The following is a 19592-nucleotide window of genomic DNA, read 5'->3' on the forward strand; positions in this document are numbered from 1 at the left end:
TATTGACACTCCGAGCAACAATTATATACATGTTTATATGGTTTTTTTATTATTTAAATATACTACGAGCTGTACAAGATTATGACAAAATATAAATACAATTCGGTTGAAATAAGTTAATATACAATCATATCATTTGTGGTTAGTATTTGTATTAACAAAAATTCAATGTATTGGGAACTAACATGGAGGCGTGGCTTTAAAAAAATGTCGGAAAGTAACTTACACTTTTAAATGTTTAACTCATGTGATAGTCAAAAAAAACTTTAAAAAAAACCTTTTTCGTTTTCTATTCGTCGTTTGTTGATAGAAATTTACTTATAATTAATATAGACTTTAATGAAAATTACTTAAAAATTATGCTCAAAGCTTTAAAGTTGGCGTTTTTTGAACGATTATTACATGAGGCGTGTTTACTCAAAAACAAAAGTCCATCAATTTCAGAATAATTATAATAACCAGATAATACCTGGCAGTCAATTTGAATGTTATGTAAGCGGCAGACAGAATTAGTTGCGAAATAAAATATAAACTAAAGTGTTTGCAGTCTGGAAACTGGAAAAACAAAGATTTTTGTAGATCTTACTAATGCCCAAAGTATTACAATGTCGATAAAATATTTAATTAATTTATTATTATACAAATTTAACTTCTATGTTTAATTTAATTGAACGGAAATATAATGTATTACCCTTAACGATGTTCCAGCATGGTATTTGCAGTTTCTATCTTAAAGCAATGGTACAATTTTTTTTTCGACAGAATTTAACGAAAAATTAAATTTAAGAATTTAATAATGCTTACTATTAATTCCCAAAGTTTCAGAAATTTTGACCGTTTAATCGAACAATTTACGTCAAAATTAATATCTCGAAAGTGAAAATTAATTTCTAAATTTTTTTTTTAGAATTGTATTGTATAAACATTTTTTTCTACTTTTTCTTCAATATATAATAATATCATAAAAAATAGTTGGAGAGACCGGACATTTTACATGCTTTAAATGGGACATGACCCTCAAAATCGCGAACTTTGCCTTTAAATATCTCGCGATCTAAACGGTCAAAAATTATGAAATTTTAGGAATTCATAAATAAAGCTATTATAAACCCGAGAAAAAAAATTCGGCCAAATCTGTCGAAAAGTGATTTCATGCTGGTACTACCTTAATAATAGTATATCAGAACAATATATTTGCCAAAGTTGTAATACAATAATATTTGTATACGTCTTACAATTTAGGAAATTTTCTCTTCTTTAAGATTCCGTTGAAATAATTTTTTATTTTGTAATAATACATAATTAGCGCTACAGGCCGAGAAAGGCAAAAAAACGTGGTTTTTGGTAAAAAAAAACATAATTTTCAGTTTTTTAATTTTAAAATTTCAATTCAAATTTTATATCCATACGTATATGAGCAACTTCTGCACAATATTACATCTAATATGTAATTTGTGTTGCATAAAAAATTACAAAATGGGAATGGATATGAATTTGATTATTACATAATTTTTCAGTTTTTTGCAATTTTAAGCATGTTTTTTGCATATACTAATATATTTTCATTTTTTATATGATTTTGATGTATATGAATGATGATTTTGATTTACGAAGAAAAAGACCATCGCAGAAATTGCCCATCGTTAAATTCTTGGATTATTTTTAATCGATTATTGCGCAGGTCTGGACTTAGGAATCAGTGGGGATAGGGGGTAGCGTTTCAAACTTTAGAATGAAAATAACTTTGAATACAAACATACAGTAAATTTTATTCATAAAATACATGGAACATTTTAACAATAATTTGACATATTTTATAATAATAATATTTTTAATATATTAAATATAATTTTTTTTTTTGTAAAATATAACTATTTTCTGTGTATAAAGAAACATATAAAATTTACAAATAGGAAACGCTCGCATTATATATAAAAAAAGTATGTAAAATAGTTCTTTTATTTGAAAACTAAGTCAATTTTAAAAAATTTACAAAAATACATGCAAAATATTCGAATTATGTTCGAATATCATAATCATTTATCCAGAAATATTTTTGTTGAAAAAATAGACATTATACTGTTAAAATATAGGTCTACAGCCAAGCATAATTTTAGTGAGTCATTTCAGAAAGGATGAATGAATTTCATAGGTGTTAGCCAGCATCGCGTCTAATCGTAAGCGAATATCTGTCAATTAAAACCGATTATATCTTTTCTGGAATCAGTTCAAACTTGGAACAGCTAAATCTTTGGCCCTCTATTGAAGCCAAAGCTCCCCCGCTTTGAGAACGCGGAATAGGCTTAAAATTGAGGGCACGGTGCTGGCTAACACCTATAAACTTTTCTGAAACTACATTTGGACCTCTACTTGTAGGTCTATCAAGACCTACAAGTAGAAAATTTAATAACAAATACAAAAATCAATCTAATATGCAGTCAATGTTTGGCACTCTAATATAATTGCATATTTTGGGGTCGAAAACGATCTAATAGATTCGATATTTTTGTCATATATAAAATTATTTTTTTCCATTTGTTATTCAATTACCTTTTTATTAGACTAAAACTAAAAAGATTCTACTCCAATTCAATAAGTGCCACCTTATACCACTGAATTAAAATAGTTTGGGGGTATTTTTAACCCTTCGTCCATCGCATGATAAGCGCGGCGCGATCAGAAGCTCAGAATAAATGTAATATATATTTTAAATATTCTAGTATTCATTCAAACCTATTTCATTCCAATTATTATATCTCGATTATCAATATCAAGTTCTGATCTATTTCCGCGACCTTAGACTGATAGTTGATTTCGATTACAGCGTTGTCAGATACTCAAGTTAACTGTAGATCCATCTATGTTTTATTATTTGAACTATTAATTATGATCTATAAATTATTCTATATTTTAGTTATGAAATGAGATTATAAATTTACTTTGAGGTTACGTTATTAAGGTAATTAATGCTTTTATTTATGATTAATAAATTATTTCTAAGGAATTATCTTTGAATAATTAATTATATTTAAAATTTTTAACAATTTTCAGGTGGGATATTTAAAAAATCTAAAATACTGTAATTTGAAGCTGACTCACTCATACACAGACATACCGATACAAATTCTAAGGCACTTTTAGAGGAACTTTTTCATTGAAACCCTCTCGAAAATGGGAAAAGTAACCCCAAAATAACGATTTTTTGTTCTATACATGCTAGAACGATGGGATTTTCACCAATCGATTCAAATAAAGTCCAATTAACAGAATACTTCGAAAAATATCAATCCCTACATCACAACCCCCCGAAAATAGGAAAAATACCCCTAAAACTACCCGTTTTCTTCTTTACAAGCTAGAAAGATGCAAAAAATGAACTTTTGGCACATAGTCATGACACGACCAACTTAGTGCGGAAATTTCACGCGATGGGCGAAGGACTTGAATTTGATGAATAAGAAAATTTGTATTTTTGTAATATAAAAATGAGAAATATTCTTAATTAAAGAATGGAATTAGAATTAGACCGTTGGAAAAATTTAAAATAGTAAAAAAGCACATGTAAAAACTTGTAAAAAAGCACTTGCGTGTAGAAACATTCAAAATGCAAAAATACTAACAACAATAAAACATCAACTGAAATACTTTTATTTTTATGATATCAATGCAAGTAAACATTTCTTGTAATCTCCAGATGTATCACCCTGTAAAAAAAGGAAACTCCATGTTAATATAATTTTATAGACAAATATAGATCAACGTTTCCTACAATGTCAATGTTACTAGGTTTTTTTTTTTACTTTATGTGGTTTAAAATATTTACAAAAGAGAATTCTGATTATTCCTTTCACAAAAGGTATGTTAGGAATGCTTCTATATAAATCGAAAATCTGATAGTATATTTTATCGTTGTATGAAATATTTGAAACAAAACAACAACAAAAAGTCGAGGGCAAAATCGTTGAAGATAGAAATTTGAATTATTTTTAAAGATTTCTTCATATTATGAAGCTTCTTTTGCAATTCTGAATTTAGTTTGTTGGAAGTATAAGAAATCGATATATTCTAATTATAAATATTATTACCGATATAAAACTTTCCAATGTTTTTCCATAACGTGCTTCAAATGCTTGTTTAATTTCACCCATATCGATTTCACTTCGTGTAACTATTATTCTAATCAATTGTCGATCACGTGTTCCCAAACCAGCCATACTGTCATGAAGTCGTTCAGCAAAGAAAGCTGCTTTATTTCTAACTGATTTTACTGTAAAAGAATGTTAAAAATTAAATTAAAATTGCGAAACATCTGTCCATTATTAGATTTCTTAAGGTTGTCCCTCTCATTCTGTCCCACGCAACTAACGGTTTACAAGATGGATATTTTAACGGTTTAATGGTATACAAATTATATTTACCGATAGCTAGAAGACCATCCTTAAGATCACCAGAAAATTCATTTTTAATAGCTCTTTCAAATTCATGTCCCGTAATATTTTGGTATTCATGGAAAATTTGCTTCAACTGTGGATAATTACGTTGACAAAGAATTGCATTAAAAGTGGATTCATCAGTACCAAACCGTAATTCACCTGTAATCAAATCGGTAAATAAGATAAATTAAAATATTAATTAATTTATATTATAATAAACATATTTGCATCTTTAAACTGACCAGCTTGGAGTAGGGCACGAGCATCTTCTGCAGCTGCAGCATTGTCAATTGTGTAACTTTCATCGCGATTAGCCTGCGAATCAAAAACATTTGTAATTAAATATCACACTTAAAAAAATTTTAAATTTTCTTGATATTATAGTCTAAGAATGCTTCGAGGAGCTGAATCGCCTAGTACTGAACAACACAGTCAGCCTGATCTGGGTACCGGGCCACTCTGGTTTTGTAAGGGAATGAAGCAGTGAATTCGTTTATCAAGTTATGAAAATAGGCATTTTCTAATTAATTATTATGATGAAAATATAAACAAGTCGTAAAATTAATCATAATTTTAAAATTTTATGTCAAACACCATCTACGAACAGTAATCAGAAGTTACCAAAGATCAGAATCAATTAGTTAATGCTAAAGATTTAATTATTATTACACAGATGTCGTTTTTTTCACTTTTTTTTTTGGTCAGAACGATAACGTGCGATAAGGATCGTAATTCTAATAGTTCCAAAAGTCAAATAAAGTAAAACCAGAGTCTTTATTCTAAATGTAAAACAGGATGTATGTTATTTCAAAATTCGATATTAATCCTTGAAAAATGTATCAAGTTTGCTGAAAAATCAAAATATAGCTTTAACAAAACTTACATTGCATAAAGAAACCAATAAACGTTTAAAATGCCCCGAAGTATCACCCATTAAATCATCTTCCAAATTACTTCCATACACTAAAATAATTTTTTTTTAAAATAATTATTGCAAATTTAAAACGAGGTAATTTTCAAACATTCGAATTGAACACTTACTGGCTTGATAGGCTTGTCGAATAGTTCGAATTTCATGATTAGTCATTGTACATAGCACTTCTATAAGTGTATCTTCATCGGTTCCAATTCCACTTAGAGCATCATGTAATTCTTTTGCATAATATTGAGGTAATGGTGTCATCATGGCAACGATTAAATCTTCAAATCTACCACTCAATTCACTTTTTAAATCTTTTATCAAATTCTGAAACAAAATCAATAAGTTGCAGGTTTTAAATTTTAGTTTTATGTTTTTTTTTTACCTTTCCAAATAATGTTTTAAATTGTTCTTCAATTTCTAGTCGTTGTGCATTTGTTCGATTTGCTAGTACGTTGATAATAGCTTTTTCATCTGTTCCAAATCCTTTCATTGCTTTACGCAACACTTCAGCATCGATTCGTGGATTGAATGGTTCATATGGTACTACAGTTGGTGTATGCTGTATTCAAAATATTCAAGCGTAAATTAAAAAATTTTTTTTTGGAGATTTATTACTGGCATAATTATATCCGGGTAGTTCCATTTGCGAACTGCAAGTTGCTCCTCAAAGAGGATATCTTAAAAAAGGCCAATCTTAGATGGAGGGAGGAACGTACTTGTGGTACTACAAGACAGATATGGTCTGAGTACAATCGGAGGTGTTCCGAAGATCTTATATTACTTCCAAGGGCATCTGTTAACAAAGTTTTTGCGGCTATGACCGGACAGTGGTGAGGACGAGGAGACAATGTCCCATCTTCTCTGTCACTGCCCAACTCTTGCCATAGGGAGATGGAATTACTTGAGCCAGCCTCTTTTTGACGACCTCTCTGACCAAATACCGTCGATGTCAAAGCACTTTTGCTATTCTTAAACAGCTCTAAATGGTTCATGAAGTATTGGCCTGAGATGGGCCAACCCTTTTTCGGTATCACAACGAACCCTGTGGTCTAAGTGTGTACCTACTGGCATAATTGAGCAGGTTAGTAAAATTGGAAAATTTCCAAGCTTAATCATCTGACGAATTTGTTTATTCTGGCATGTGCTATTTGAAAGCATTAGCGAGTTATGGCAGTAATAACTTTATGGGATTTTAACGCTAAGATGTCAGCGCTATGTGTTATGTGTTATTTTTATTCTTTTAATTTTTTTAAAAGTTCAAGTAACTACAATTAAATAAATAGGTAATTAACTAATTATTAAATATACTAAGTGTGATAAAGTAAATGGAGAAAAAACCCGGAAAAAATAGACCGAATCAAATTTTTGTAATAGTGTCCCATTTTTGAACGCAATAGCGAAAAAACTTCAACTCCTCCAATCAACTCCTCTATGGTCGACAAACTCAACTAAACCAACTCCGGGCCTAGAAAATTTTCGGTCTATTTTTTCCGATTACCATATCTACTAGTGCAAAAATATGCACACTACTTATAATTTCTACAAAGCATGAATACAGGTAAAGATAAAACCTTAGAATTAGAATTAGAATGAATATACTCAAATTTAACCTTAAAGTATGTCCGTTGCCGTCTGTTGTAATACCTTCCAAACCATTGCGACATATTTTCAAATAAATCACCGTCACCCAATATCGACATGATGGATTTGGATTCACTATCATATTATCTAATTATTGAATATTTTAAAAGTATTGTTTGCAATTTAAATTATATATTTCTGTATCTAAACTATTATTCTAACAAGCTCGAATTCTTTCTATTTTAAACTATGCTAGGCTGTATTTTATTCATTCTCATGCAGCAATCAAAAATTCAAAAAGTCTTTCATTGCTCTGAGCATTCAATGTATTTGTAGCTCTGGAGCCCGTTACAGCAAAACTTACACGGATTTCGCACATGAATCAACACTATTTAACGATAGGTACAATATGGACTAGGTGTGCCAGGATTAATTCTGACAGAAATATATTTTGCCAGGATTATTTTATTTTTTTACAGGCGTTGGTCAAGTTTTGAGCTGCCACACCAAGATATTTCGTAAGTAGAACTCAAAACGAACAAATTAAAAAACCAAAAAGGATTTCCGCAATAGGGTAATTATGTTGAAGTTGTAAATTGATACGATGTATAAGATTTTTTTTTTTGGTAGTAATTTCGCATTTACCTCACTCCTTCACACTATAATAAAGCACATACTCTGTTTAAGTAGTGTTTTATTGGATGAATTTTATTTTGATGAATGTACTTTTTTTTTGTTTTAATTGATTAATATAAGAGTAGGTTAATTATCTCGTAAATTAATCCTCAGATCCAAATTTTGTTAAGAATACTTTCTTCTTTTATTTTTCAGCTTATTCAGGAAGCGGAAGTTTTGCAGACAATTATAGAAACACCTTGTATACGCGCTTAAGAAGTTACTCCAGTTAACCTATTAATTGTGTTCATAAATGACACTTAATATGTTTAGGAATTTTTAGGGCATTCCTTCCGCTTTATTTTAAATAAATTTACATTAACTTAAGACCGCAAAATGATAAAAAAAATTACGTTTTATTTTTATGAGTTCGTCATAATTATTTTTGTCTTGTACAGTAAATGTTTTGAAAAATATTTTGAAGAAATTGAAAGTGTTGGCTAAAATATATTTTGGCAAAAGATTCGCATTCTAGCGTATAGTTTAATCATAACGTACAAAAATAAGTACACAACAAATAAATGAATGTCAGTAATGAAAATGAAATGAACAATATTTTTATCACTTGTTATAAGATAACGAAATGTGAGCAAAAAATTATGATTAAAAGTACAACAGATATTTTAAGATGGAATGATATTATATATTGGTACAATTCAACCAAATATCTAAAAGGGAAAATTAATGCATCTTTGAAATTTTCCACAGTTGTTTATTAGAGTGTAAACACTTCGTTAAAAAAATCGACCTCTTAGGGGCGTACCTAACCCTCTTTTTTGAGGGGTAGTTGGGAGTTTTGAACAATTGTGGAAAATTTAAAAGATGCATTAATTTTTTCCTTTTAGATATTTAGTTTAATTGTACTAACTCTACGGGTAAAATCTTGGTTTGTAGTAAAAATAAATATTCGAGCGTCTATGTGTCTCACCTTCAATGGTTCAACGCGTATATTCTGTTGTGAACCGTATGCACTTCCAGGCGCCATCGTATGCTGTGGCTGTCCATATTGTGGCATGCTTTGATTAGTTGCATAATCTGGTTGAGGGGCACCATACATGGGTTGTGTAGGGTAACAAGACTGATTGGGTGGATACGAAGGAGTATTTGATGGATAACAATCACTTTGTGTTGGTTGAGGCATACTCATGCTACCTGGTGGATACGATAGTGCAGCAGGTGGAGGATATTGAGAACTTTGTGGAGGGTATAGAGAACCGAAATTACTTGGTGGATATGGAGAGTTTGATGGTGGATAAGGAGCACCTGGTTGAGTTGGATAGGGTACATTTGGTTGAGTTGGGTATGGTGCATTCGGGGCTGGTGGATAAGGGGATCCAAAACTATTTGGTGGACCATGAGTAGGATATTGTGGTGGATATCCTGAAGGATATTGCGGCATGCCCTTGAAGAAATTTCAAAATGTTATTCATGTTTTTTAAAAACCATAAATGCTTGAATGAAAATGAACATATGCACTGTTTTTTAGTTCAATTGACAAATATAGGTTAGTTCGTGGACTGACACATAGATGGCGCTATAAGTATTAAATCCATATTATTTTTAATTAACCCTAACCTTCAAAAGACATGTGTTTAAATTTGACAGTTCCCGTACCATTAGTTTGTGATATATATCATTTTCAGTGAAACAACTTGCTGTTTCATTAAGACAATGTACCGTGTCACAGATCAATGAAAACGAGGGCAAAATAGCTTGAATTAGGCTTTCAATTGCTCTCGCATCCGCCGTATTCTCTAGATGTGGCCCTCAACGACTCTTTCGGGACTTTTTTTTTAAATTTTTTAAATTTCACTTGTGTAATTTGACACATTGGTATGTGTTTTGGCTATTTCCTTCGATATAAACTACAATATATTTTTTAGTGGACTGTTACTAGAAGTAAATAACAATCCAAATTATAGAAAATGAAAATATCAAATACGACTTACATATGTTTCTGCAACTCCCGGTGACGAAAGCGTTGTGAGATATCGCTTTAAGGTTGGGACAAATTAGGGACGAAGGAATGCGGATACCTTACCACGTGGGTGTCGTATTCTCGATGTTACTTGCCGCCATTAACACTGATGTTTAATATGTAATATGTTTTCAATTTTTTGGATTGTTAACTGCACTAACTATAAAATTCTGCACTAAACTAAACGAAATTCACTAATGGAAAATGTTCAGAATATCTCTAAATGAAACTTTCTAACTATTTACACAAAAAAAACTATATTGACTCAACGAAACTTTCTACTAGAATAGTTGGTTTCTCTCATACAAAAAAACACACAAGAACAAAAAAAACAACTTGTTTTTTAATAAAATGAACTAAAATTACGTAAACCTAAATTTAATTTATTCTTAAAAGACAGAGTTGTATTAGCTTTTAACGACGGCCCAAACATTCTCCCGCCCCTGAACAAATGTTCTGAACTCTAACTAAGAAACAAAAAAATTTATATTCAAGAAAACCAAATTTGAACTTAAATACTATAAAATTTTAATTTAAAAGAATATCATATCTACATCAAACTAACTACGGATTTATTACTGGGAGGGTAACGGACATAAACGTACGGCGGGTCGTTGGCAGATACCCTGTTTAGTTCGAACTGAAGCTCTGCGCACGACTCCATCCTTATTTGGAAATATTTCCTCTATTACACCTAATGGCCATTGCAGCGGAGCAACATTATCCTCCTTTATCAAAACTATTAATCCCGGTCTAATGACATTGTCATCGCTCGTTTTGGTTTGCCATTTCTGTCGCACTTGTAACGTTGTCAAATATTCAAGATGCCATCTAGCCCAAAAACTTTGTACCAATCGGTCTATTAATTGATAACGATTGAGACGATTGATTGACTCATTTGTCAGGTCAGCCGCTGGCAAAAATTGTAGTGGCGTTAAATTCAAGAAGTGTGCAGAGGTGAGTGCTAATGGATCGGAAGGATCATCACTAAGAGTACATAAGGGCCTTGAGTTCAACAATGCTTCGATTTGAATAAGCAAAGTATTCATCTCCTCGTAGCTCAAAATTTGGGATCCAACCACTTTGAATAAATGTGACTTGACACTTTTTACTTGGGTCTCCCAAATTCCTCCCTGATGAGCTGTTCTTGGAGTGTTGAAACGAAATTCTATTTTTCTATGGGATAGCTCGTTGCAATACTTTTCTGTATATTCTACTGAAGTCAACAACTTATACAGACTATCTAATTCATTTTTACTACCAATATAATTTCGCCCATTATCGGAATAAAGAATTGAAACTGGACCTCTTCGAGATAAAAAGCGTTTTAAACATTGCAAGAAATTTGCCGTGCTTAAATCAGAGGCCAGCTCGAGATGCAATGCTTTTGTAACTAAACAAATAAATATACAAATATAAGCCTTTTGTACGCGAGTTCCTCTACTACGAGATATAGTAATAGAAAATGGCCCACAATAATCGGTCCCCGTATGTACAAAAGGTTTTGCCTCCTGAACTCTAAATTTTGGTAAATCTGCCATAATGGGGAACGTAGGTTTTGGCCGGACGCGAAAACAACGGTTACAATTTCTAACACGTATTCTAACTATGCTCCTGGCCGCTAATATCCAATAACGTTGCCGCAACAGAGCTAACACTAATCCACTGCCGGTATGTAAGTTTTTTGAATGAATATAATCTATTAACAAATTTACCAGGGGATCGTTTTTCGGTAGCAAAGCAGGATGACATTGTTCAAATTTTAGTTTTGAATTTGACAAACGACCTCCTACACGTAAAATTCCGTTATGCATAAATGGTCTCAAAGAGCGGACGCGAAACGAACATTCCTGCCCCCTTTCTAGCAACTCTATTTCCTTGGCAAAATGTTTTTTCTGCACAAGCCAAAGGAGTTTATGTTCAGCCTGTTCAAGGTCCGATGAAGAAATGTTTTCGCGTTTAGGTAAAAGTTTTGAAAACCGTAAAACATAAACCATACTACGAACTAATCTAATCCATGACGAACTATTGCTAATTAATCTATAAAGTGAATTATCGTCATGATTTGTAACTGCTAAGGAAGTGACTTTGGATTCTAAATTGGTACTAAATTTGTTCACCGAAAAGGGGGTAACCGGCCAATTCTCTGGCTCTAAAATAAGCCAATCCGGGCCCTTTCTCCATAATGTGTTTTCTATAAGTTTAGACGGCATTAGGCCACGAGATAAGCAATCTGACGGATTTTCAGCTCCCGGAATATGAAACCATAGAACGCTAGGTGGTAACCATTCGTTTATTTTAGTAACTCTATTTGCAATGAAGGTTTTCCATCTATGCGGTGAAGAATGTATCCAGCACAATGCTATACTAGAATCCGAGAACACATAAATATTTTCAATAGAACTACGCCGGTTATACGTTTCTATTACTTTATGTATAAGTTTAGACAGTAAGTGGACACCTAACAATTCAAGTCGGGGAATGGATACCGTTTTCAACGGTGCTACTTTAGATTTTGCACAGAGAAGCTCAACATTATTTCTAGTTTTGATGTAAACCACTCCACCATATGCCTTTAAAGAGGCATCTGCGAAAGCCACAAGCGTTATTGGATTATCTCCAACACCCAAAGAGCGAGGTATTTTAAAACTAACTAACTGAGGCATTTCCAGGACGAACTGTGACCAAAGTTTAACTACACTATCGGGTGGAACGTCATCCCATCCTAACTTCAAAATCCAAATATTTTGAATCATTAATTTAGCTTGAAGTATCACCGGCGCTATAATTCCGAGAGGGTCGAAAATGCGTGCTATCGTGGATAAAATATTTCTCTTCGTGCATTTATGAACAACCGAATTTATTTTAAAGGACAAAGTGTCCGACTCAGGATCCCACTGCAGACCCAAAACACTTTGCATATTACCGCTATTAAATTCTAAAGTTTGGTTCAAACGAACCTTTTCTGGAATATTTTTTAATACAACTTTCGAATTAGTATTCCACTTAACTATTGGAAAACCACCAGATTCGCATAAATTAACCATTTCTTGAAATAATTTTATCGCATTTTGGGTATCCTGAACACTGGTTACAAAATCATCTACATACATGTCGTTCATGACTGCATTGGAAGCTAAGGGGTATGATGAAGATTCATCTGAGGCTAATTGGTGCATCGTTCGTAACGCTAAATAAGGGGAGGAAGTTACACCAAACGCAACCACTGAAATTTCATAAACCGATATTGGTTCATTTTTCGAAAATCTCCAAACTAATCGTTGATATCGCCTATGCGATTTTTGAATTTTAATTTGCCTATACATTTGAGAAATGTCTGCAGTCATAGCAATTGCAAACAACCGAAAGTTGAGTAAGGTTACGAATACATCCGAATGTAATTTGGGACCAGCAAAGAGAATATCATTTAATGATTTCGACGTTGAGGTTTTACAACTAGCATCAAAAACTATTCGTAGAGGAGTCGAAGACGATACTTTATATACACCATGGTGGGGTATATAATATCCAGGATATCTGGGTAAATTATCTGAAATTTTAGATATATGATTTTGTGCTATAAAGTTTTGCATGGCCTCATTATATTTGAGTCGCATTTCAGGAGAATTTTCTAGTCGCTTTTCTATTGTTAATAGGCGTCTACAAGCTGCAGTGTAAGAATCACCCAAAACAGACGGTTCTTCTTTGAACGGTAGTGCTACAATATATCTACCACTTGGCTCCCGCTTCACAGTAGCTGTAAAAATTTTTTCACATTCTACATCCTCTGCGTTGAGGCTTGAAGCAACCTCAATTTCTTCAATTTCCCAAAATTTCTGAAGAATATCCTCAACACTTAAATTAACCACACTACAATAAGCGGGTTGTTCTACAATAGATGAGGGTAAAATAGGTGCACTTCCTATTATAACATATCCAAGACTTGTTTCTAACGCAGTTGGACAACCAGGTGGTCCATCTACTTTGTTTTGACCAATTACTGAAGCAAAAACTTCAGCACCTAAAATTCCATCTATCTCCCCGGGTATATGGAAACAAGAGTCAGCTAGGGGTAATTCTTGGAGATACGATAGCGTTTTCAAAGTAATTCTAAAATTGGGAAGATTGTTGGAAACCTTGTCTATAACGAGCATATTTAACAAATGGTTTTCCTTACTATTTATCTGCGACGAAACAACTATTTTAACATGACCTTCCACAGAGTTTGCATTCGACCCAAGACCTAAAACGACACTATGTGCCTTTTTCACGGTCAAATTTAATTTTTTACAAGTCCTACTTACTATAAAATTTGCTTGACTAGCCGAATCTAAAAGGAATCGTAACTTGTGAATTTTTCTAAATCTATCTATAAAATTGACCGAAACCGTTGATAATAAAACTGTAGAATTTTGAACGTAGTTTTCATTATCCATTGAACAATAGCTACTTGCAACTGCATCCCCTGCAGTAATATTACCGCAGATGGAAGGTGTACTAGGGGCATCAGGTGCTGTATTGATAGAATCAGATGGTTTCGAAGTTGGAAAGTGTAATAATGAATGATGTCGTTGTTTGCAAGTGAAACAATTAAATTTTGAACGACAATTAATTATTTTATGCGAAGAAAGGCAATTTAAACATAGTTTGGATTTTTTTACAAACTCATACCGTAATTTAGGACTCAATTTTACAAACTTTGGACATTGATACACCTCATGGTTTTCATGACAATCCAGTATACATTTTTTTTCGGAGTCGCGAATCATGAAAGCTTGAGGCTTTGACTTGGCTCCATCTACATTGCTTTTATAAGCTTGAATTTTTCCACTATCTGTATGACTAAGCACCTTCATATGAGATTTTACAAAGTTTATGACATCGTCATAAGTAGGTATTTCGGACGTGTTATTTTTCATCTCAAAGGCCCGACGGCTTTGAGGATCCAATTTCGATAACGCCACGAAAGCTAGAATAAAATCTCCTAAGTCCGTCATTTGCAATTTTTTAAGCACGCACACAGAAGAATCGAAATTATCTATAAATGAGTTGAGATTTGCAACGGATTCTATTTGAAACGTTTTGAATTTGAGAATTTTTTCTAAATAAGCGTTAGCTTGTTTACGTTTATCTTGATATTTTTCTACAAGAGCGTTCCACACTATTGAATAATTACTTTCAGTTGGAGTTAATCCACCACAAATATTCTTTGCAGTACCAGATAAACTACCGAATAAATAATGAGCCTTATCCACGGTTTTCAATTCCTGATTTTCGTCAATTAAAGACTTGAACAATTCAAAATAAGTGGGCCATTCTTTAATATCACCACTAAAAACTGGTAATGGAATTCTTGGTAATCGTGATATACTTTTAGCTGAAACCCCACTAGAACCTGCCTGATTCGTTGGCCTAGAACTAGAAGTCGCAGTTGTGGGCTCAGAAATTAAATCAGCCACACTTTGAATGTTACAAAGAATTTCATCAAAGGAATCTATCGTCGAAAAATCAGGATTAAAATTTTCATCTAAAGTCAATTCTAATTGATTTATTTCCCGAACAATTGTTTCAAACCTATCTTTTGTTTGAGAAAGTGTTTTTAATCTAATTTGAAAATTTTTTAAATTTATAGGATTGGCAACTTTTTTACTTTCCGTATACAAATTTTGAAGACGTGTGAACAATTGCTGTTGTTCAGCACGCAACACTTTTAATTGAGTTGTTAATTGCCCATTGGTCGGCATTTTGAATTTATTTGAATATTTATTTTTCTACCAAATAAAGTTTTAGATAAACAAAATGTTTAGACTCAAATAAATAATAATGAAGGAATGTTGACTACAGGTGTAATAGAGAAATCAAGTGTACCTATGTTTTTATTTTTTATAAACAGTAATTACAATATAATTGTAATTATATTAAAAAAAACAAATTATGTAATTTAAAATATTGTGATTATAAATCTAACTTATTTTTCAATATTATTGGACAAAATAACTATGAAATGGTATATTATTTTTGTAGATATTTTTAAATAGCATTTAAATCCAAATTTCAAATACGAAATTAATGCAATAATATTTAATATAAATAGTTAATTTACGAAACCATGAAAATCTATCTAAATAATCTATAAGTTTTTCCTGAAATGAGAGAAACAAACCATTTGAAAATTGATACTATATATCACTATTCTAAATGCGAATTTTCTACGCTGTGAAATTCTAACTAATTTTGATTTAAATATTAACCATTCGAAATTTAAACTAATAATTAGAATATTTTCTACTATTAAATTAGATCTAAGAATGCCAATTCTGACTATAATTGGGGTCGTAAGGACCAAAATGTTTTGGCTATTTCCTTCGATATAAACTACAATATATTTTTTAGTGGACTGTTACTAGAAGTAAATAACAATCCAAATTATAGAAAATGAAAATATCAAATACGACTTACATATGTTTCTGCAACTCCCGGTGACGAAAGCGTTGTGAGATATCGCTTTAAGGTTGGGACAAATTAGGGACGAAGGAATGCGGATACCTTACCACGTGGGTGTCGTATTCTCGATGTTACTTGCCGCCATTAACACTGATGTTTAATATGTAATATGTTTTCAATTTTTTGGATTGTTAACTGCACTAACTATAAAATTCTGCACTAAACTAAACGAAATTCACTAATGGAAAATGTTCAGAATATCTCTAAATGAAACTTTCTAACTATTTACACAAAAAAAACTATATTGACTCAACGAAACTTTCTACTAGAATAGTTGGTTTCTCTCATACAAAAAACACACAAGAACAAAAAAAACAACTTGTTTTTTAATAAAATGAACTAAAATTACGTAAACCTAAATTTAATTTATTCTTAAAAGACAGAGTTGTATTAGCTTTTAACGACGGCCCAAACAGTATGGAAAATTTTATTTTTAAGAGGGGAGTGGAGCCAAAAACTTTAAAATTTTAATAAAATATTTCCTATCTTTAAAATAAATAATGATAATAAATAAGTTTCAATTAAATTTATTAATATACCCTTGTTAAAGTTTACGCCATTTGCATGAAATAATATAATTTCCCACCATTTTAATACATTTTAACATAAATGATAATTATAATTGGTGCATATTACGGTTTCCTGTATGTTAATCGTGTTATATCTTAAAGGAATGAGTTAATTAATGAAATACTCTGTATAGCCAGTGCTGTAGATTTATTACTTGTATAGATTGATATCACGGGTGTTAAATAATGTTTGCAATTTGCGGATACCCCGAGAGTACAGTACGCTATATTTTAGTTTGAACGATGGGTATATTAATCCTGAAAAATCCCTCATGCTTTTTTAGTAACAAACTTATTCAATTAAAAGCAAAAATTATCACAAAGAAACGCATTGCTTTACAAACAAAATAAGCTAAATAGGGCAAGAATAATAGATAATATTGGCGGTAAATACGATTGTCTGAGGACCAGAAACCATTTGATTTAAATGTTACTTAATATTGCACAAAAAAATTAATTATTTGACATTTTTTCGAATTATTTGTTATATTTCTATCAGCACCACAAGTAAAAAAAAATGTAAACTATTATTTGTTTAACTCAGCTGATTTTTTTTTCATTGAATGAAAAGACAAAGGATGTATCATCTTGGTAAATCAAAAACATATGCTCAGTCTCTCTTCCACTCACTCAGAGTATATACCGAGTATGCAAGCACTTAAGTAATTCTTAAAATAAAAGTGCTTACAATAAAATAGTAGCTTAAAACGCTATGAAACTTGATTATGGGATGTTTGAAGAATATTTAAGTTTGGCAACATTAAAGTTTTTTATTTTTTAGTATTGAAAGTGGCTATTTTCGCATTTTTTTGAATTTGCTCTAAAATCCTTCAGCTCAGTCTATCTAACGTCAAAGGTAGCACAGGACTGCCGTACTTCCTTAAATGAGCTGGCGGAACGAATGAATGTAGACCTGGTATGGGTACCGGGACACAGAGACATTCCAGGAAATTCTGAAGCCGACAAGCTTGCCAGAAACGACACGATGCTGCTGGACACAAGCATCAATAAATACCCGGGAGTTCCATTTGCGAACTGCAAGTTACTCCTGAAAGAGGATATTCTGAAAAAGGCCAATCTTAGATGGAGGGAAGAACGTACTTGTGGTACTACAAGACAGATATGGTCTGAGTACAATCGCAGGCGTTCTGAAATTCTCGTATCACTTCCAAGGGCCTCTGTTCGCAAAGTTGTTGTGGCTATCACAGGAAATTGACTGGGCGGCAAGCATGCTGAACGCTTAGGCCTGGCCGTGTATCACGACTATTGCAGGAGCTGTCCCAGTGATGACGAGGAGGAGACAATGTCACATCTTCTCTGTCACTGCCCAGCTCTTGTCATGAGGAGATGGACTTACTTGAGCCAGCCTCTCTTTGACGACCTCTCCGACCTAAAGTCAGTCGACGTCAAAGCCCTCCTGCTGTTCTTAAACAGCTCCAAATGGTTCATGAAGTAGTGGCCGGGGATGGGCCAACCCATTTACGGTATTACAACGGACCCTATTTTCTAAGTGTGTCCCACCCCAGGACAGCCACTCTAACCTAACCTAACCATAATTGTTTCTGCGAAATGTAGGCAATATTCGAAAAAAAATTTCCAATAAATCCAATAAAAGTGGCTTGCTTCTATAAAAACCAGTTTTGCTATCAAGTACTGTCTAAACAATTTGGTTTACAGTTAATTGTTTCTCCTCCTCAGGCATTCTCATTATTATTATTTAGGTACAAGCAATCGAGTTAGCTCTGTTAAAATTGACAAAATTTTATTATTTTTTTACACATCATTCTTAATTTAACAACCTCATTTTAGATTGATTTTGGTAATTCTTTGAATAAATTCGAAAGTTGGAATACATTTCGGCAACGCCGGTAGTTCGTATTATAACGCATTTATTCTTAAATTAAAATTCGTGTTTCAAGTTATAATTTTATTAAATCTATACATAGACATTAACCTTGTTAATATTGTTATATTAAAACAGAAAATCACGCGGCTATTGTGGGGGAAACCCAATCACAGTAGTTTCCAATATTGTGCAATTATCCTCTTTCTTAGAAGTAATTACATTATCAATAAAAAAAAAAAAAACGTCAATGTCAATAAAAAAACAGAACTTTCTCGTCATTCATTAATTCTTTAAAAAAAACATGACACATGCACATATTTATAAAAGAATACCTGTTGATGGCCTGGATAACCCGGATAACTCATTTTGTTTAAAAATTTCACCACCTGTAAACATTAATATTATTTTTTATAAACAAAATGAAAGTAAAATTTATTAAAATAACAACTAAAACTAACTAACATATTGTCTCACAACTCACACAAAAGATAAATCAATTCCCGTATTCCCGACACACCTAAAAGATACTTTATTTTTTATTTTTAAATACAGGAGCAATGTCAGATAAAAACTGACTAATAACTCAAGGTCATTCTATATTCACAATTGTGTTACTTGTGAATTACATATTATTAAATAATAATTTAATATTTTGTTATAATATTAATATTTCACATACCTTGTTTATAATTATTTAAAAATATGAAAAATTAATTATAAAATTATCTATAAGTCACACACAGACACAAACAAAACTTAACAGACGATTAATGATATAGTCGTGTTCAAATAAGTTGATTAAACTTCAAACAAAGTCTGTAAATGCGATTTTATTTATGAAAGTTACAGAATTTAAATGAAGTTCACGTCATCAACCAAATGACAGTTAACCTGCAAAATATTTTTGTATGTATGATTAAACATACTAGTGATGTTACGAATATTCGTATATTTTTTTAAGATTCGCATTCGGAAGAAACGATTTGATTGTTTTTGACAAAAAAATTATTTATTTATTTATTATTTACTTTTAATTTGGATAAAACTAGGAACTCTAGGATATTTCGAAAGAATTTCGATTTTT

General features: G+C 31.8%; 1 protein-coding gene across 6 annotated transcripts; it reads right to left on the reverse strand.

Annotated features, from left to right (window-relative positions):
- Positions 1-2534: 2534 nt before the first annotated feature.
- LOC123296866 (annexin B9-like) lies at positions 2535-19337 on the reverse strand. 6 transcript variants are annotated; one of them, XM_044878544.1, is made up of 10 exons: positions 19188-19337; positions 18841-18894; positions 8540-9013; positions 5738-5914; positions 5475-5679; positions 5317-5396; positions 4676-4748; positions 4419-4592; positions 4086-4267; positions 2535-3704 (listed from the first exon to the last, which is right to left on the reverse strand). In XM_044878544.1, the coding sequence occupies exons 2-10, from the start codon at positions 18871-18873 to the stop codon at positions 3654-3656; spliced, it is 1449 nt and encodes a 482-aa protein (XP_044734479.1). In that variant the 5' UTR covers positions 18874-18894; positions 19188-19337; the 3' UTR covers positions 2535-3653. The 6 variants fall into 6 exon arrangements, with proteins under 6 accessions (XP_044734479.1, XP_044734481.1, XP_044734480.1 ...); XM_044878546.1 differs by lacking the exon at positions 19188-19337 and adding an exon at positions 18990-19125; XM_044878545.1 differs by lacking the exon at positions 19188-19337 and adding an exon at positions 18971-19102.
- Between the last annotated feature and the right edge of the window lie 255 nt (positions 19338-19592).

Source organism: Chrysoperla carnea, chromosome 3, assembly GCF_905475395.1.
Source record: "Chrysoperla carnea chromosome 3, inChrCarn1.1, whole genome shotgun sequence".
Lineage (NCBI taxonomy): Eukaryota > Metazoa > Arthropoda > Insecta > Neuroptera > Chrysopidae > Chrysoperla > Chrysoperla carnea.

Excerpts from the sequence above, each read along its gene's own strand:
- LOC123296866 (XM_044878544.1), bottom strand. The coding sequence starts at position 18,873 with ATGAGTTATCCGGGTTATCCAGGCCATCAACAG. Across the intron at positions 4,749-5,316 it reads TATTGGTTTCTTTATGCAAT|GCTAATCGCGATGAAAGTTA; the intron begins GTAAGTTTTGTT and ends TTTGATTCGCAG. Across the intron at positions 4,593-4,675 it reads TCGTGCCCTACTCCAAGCTG|GTGAATTACGGTTTGGTACT; the intron begins GTCAGTTTAAAG and ends ATTTGATTACAG.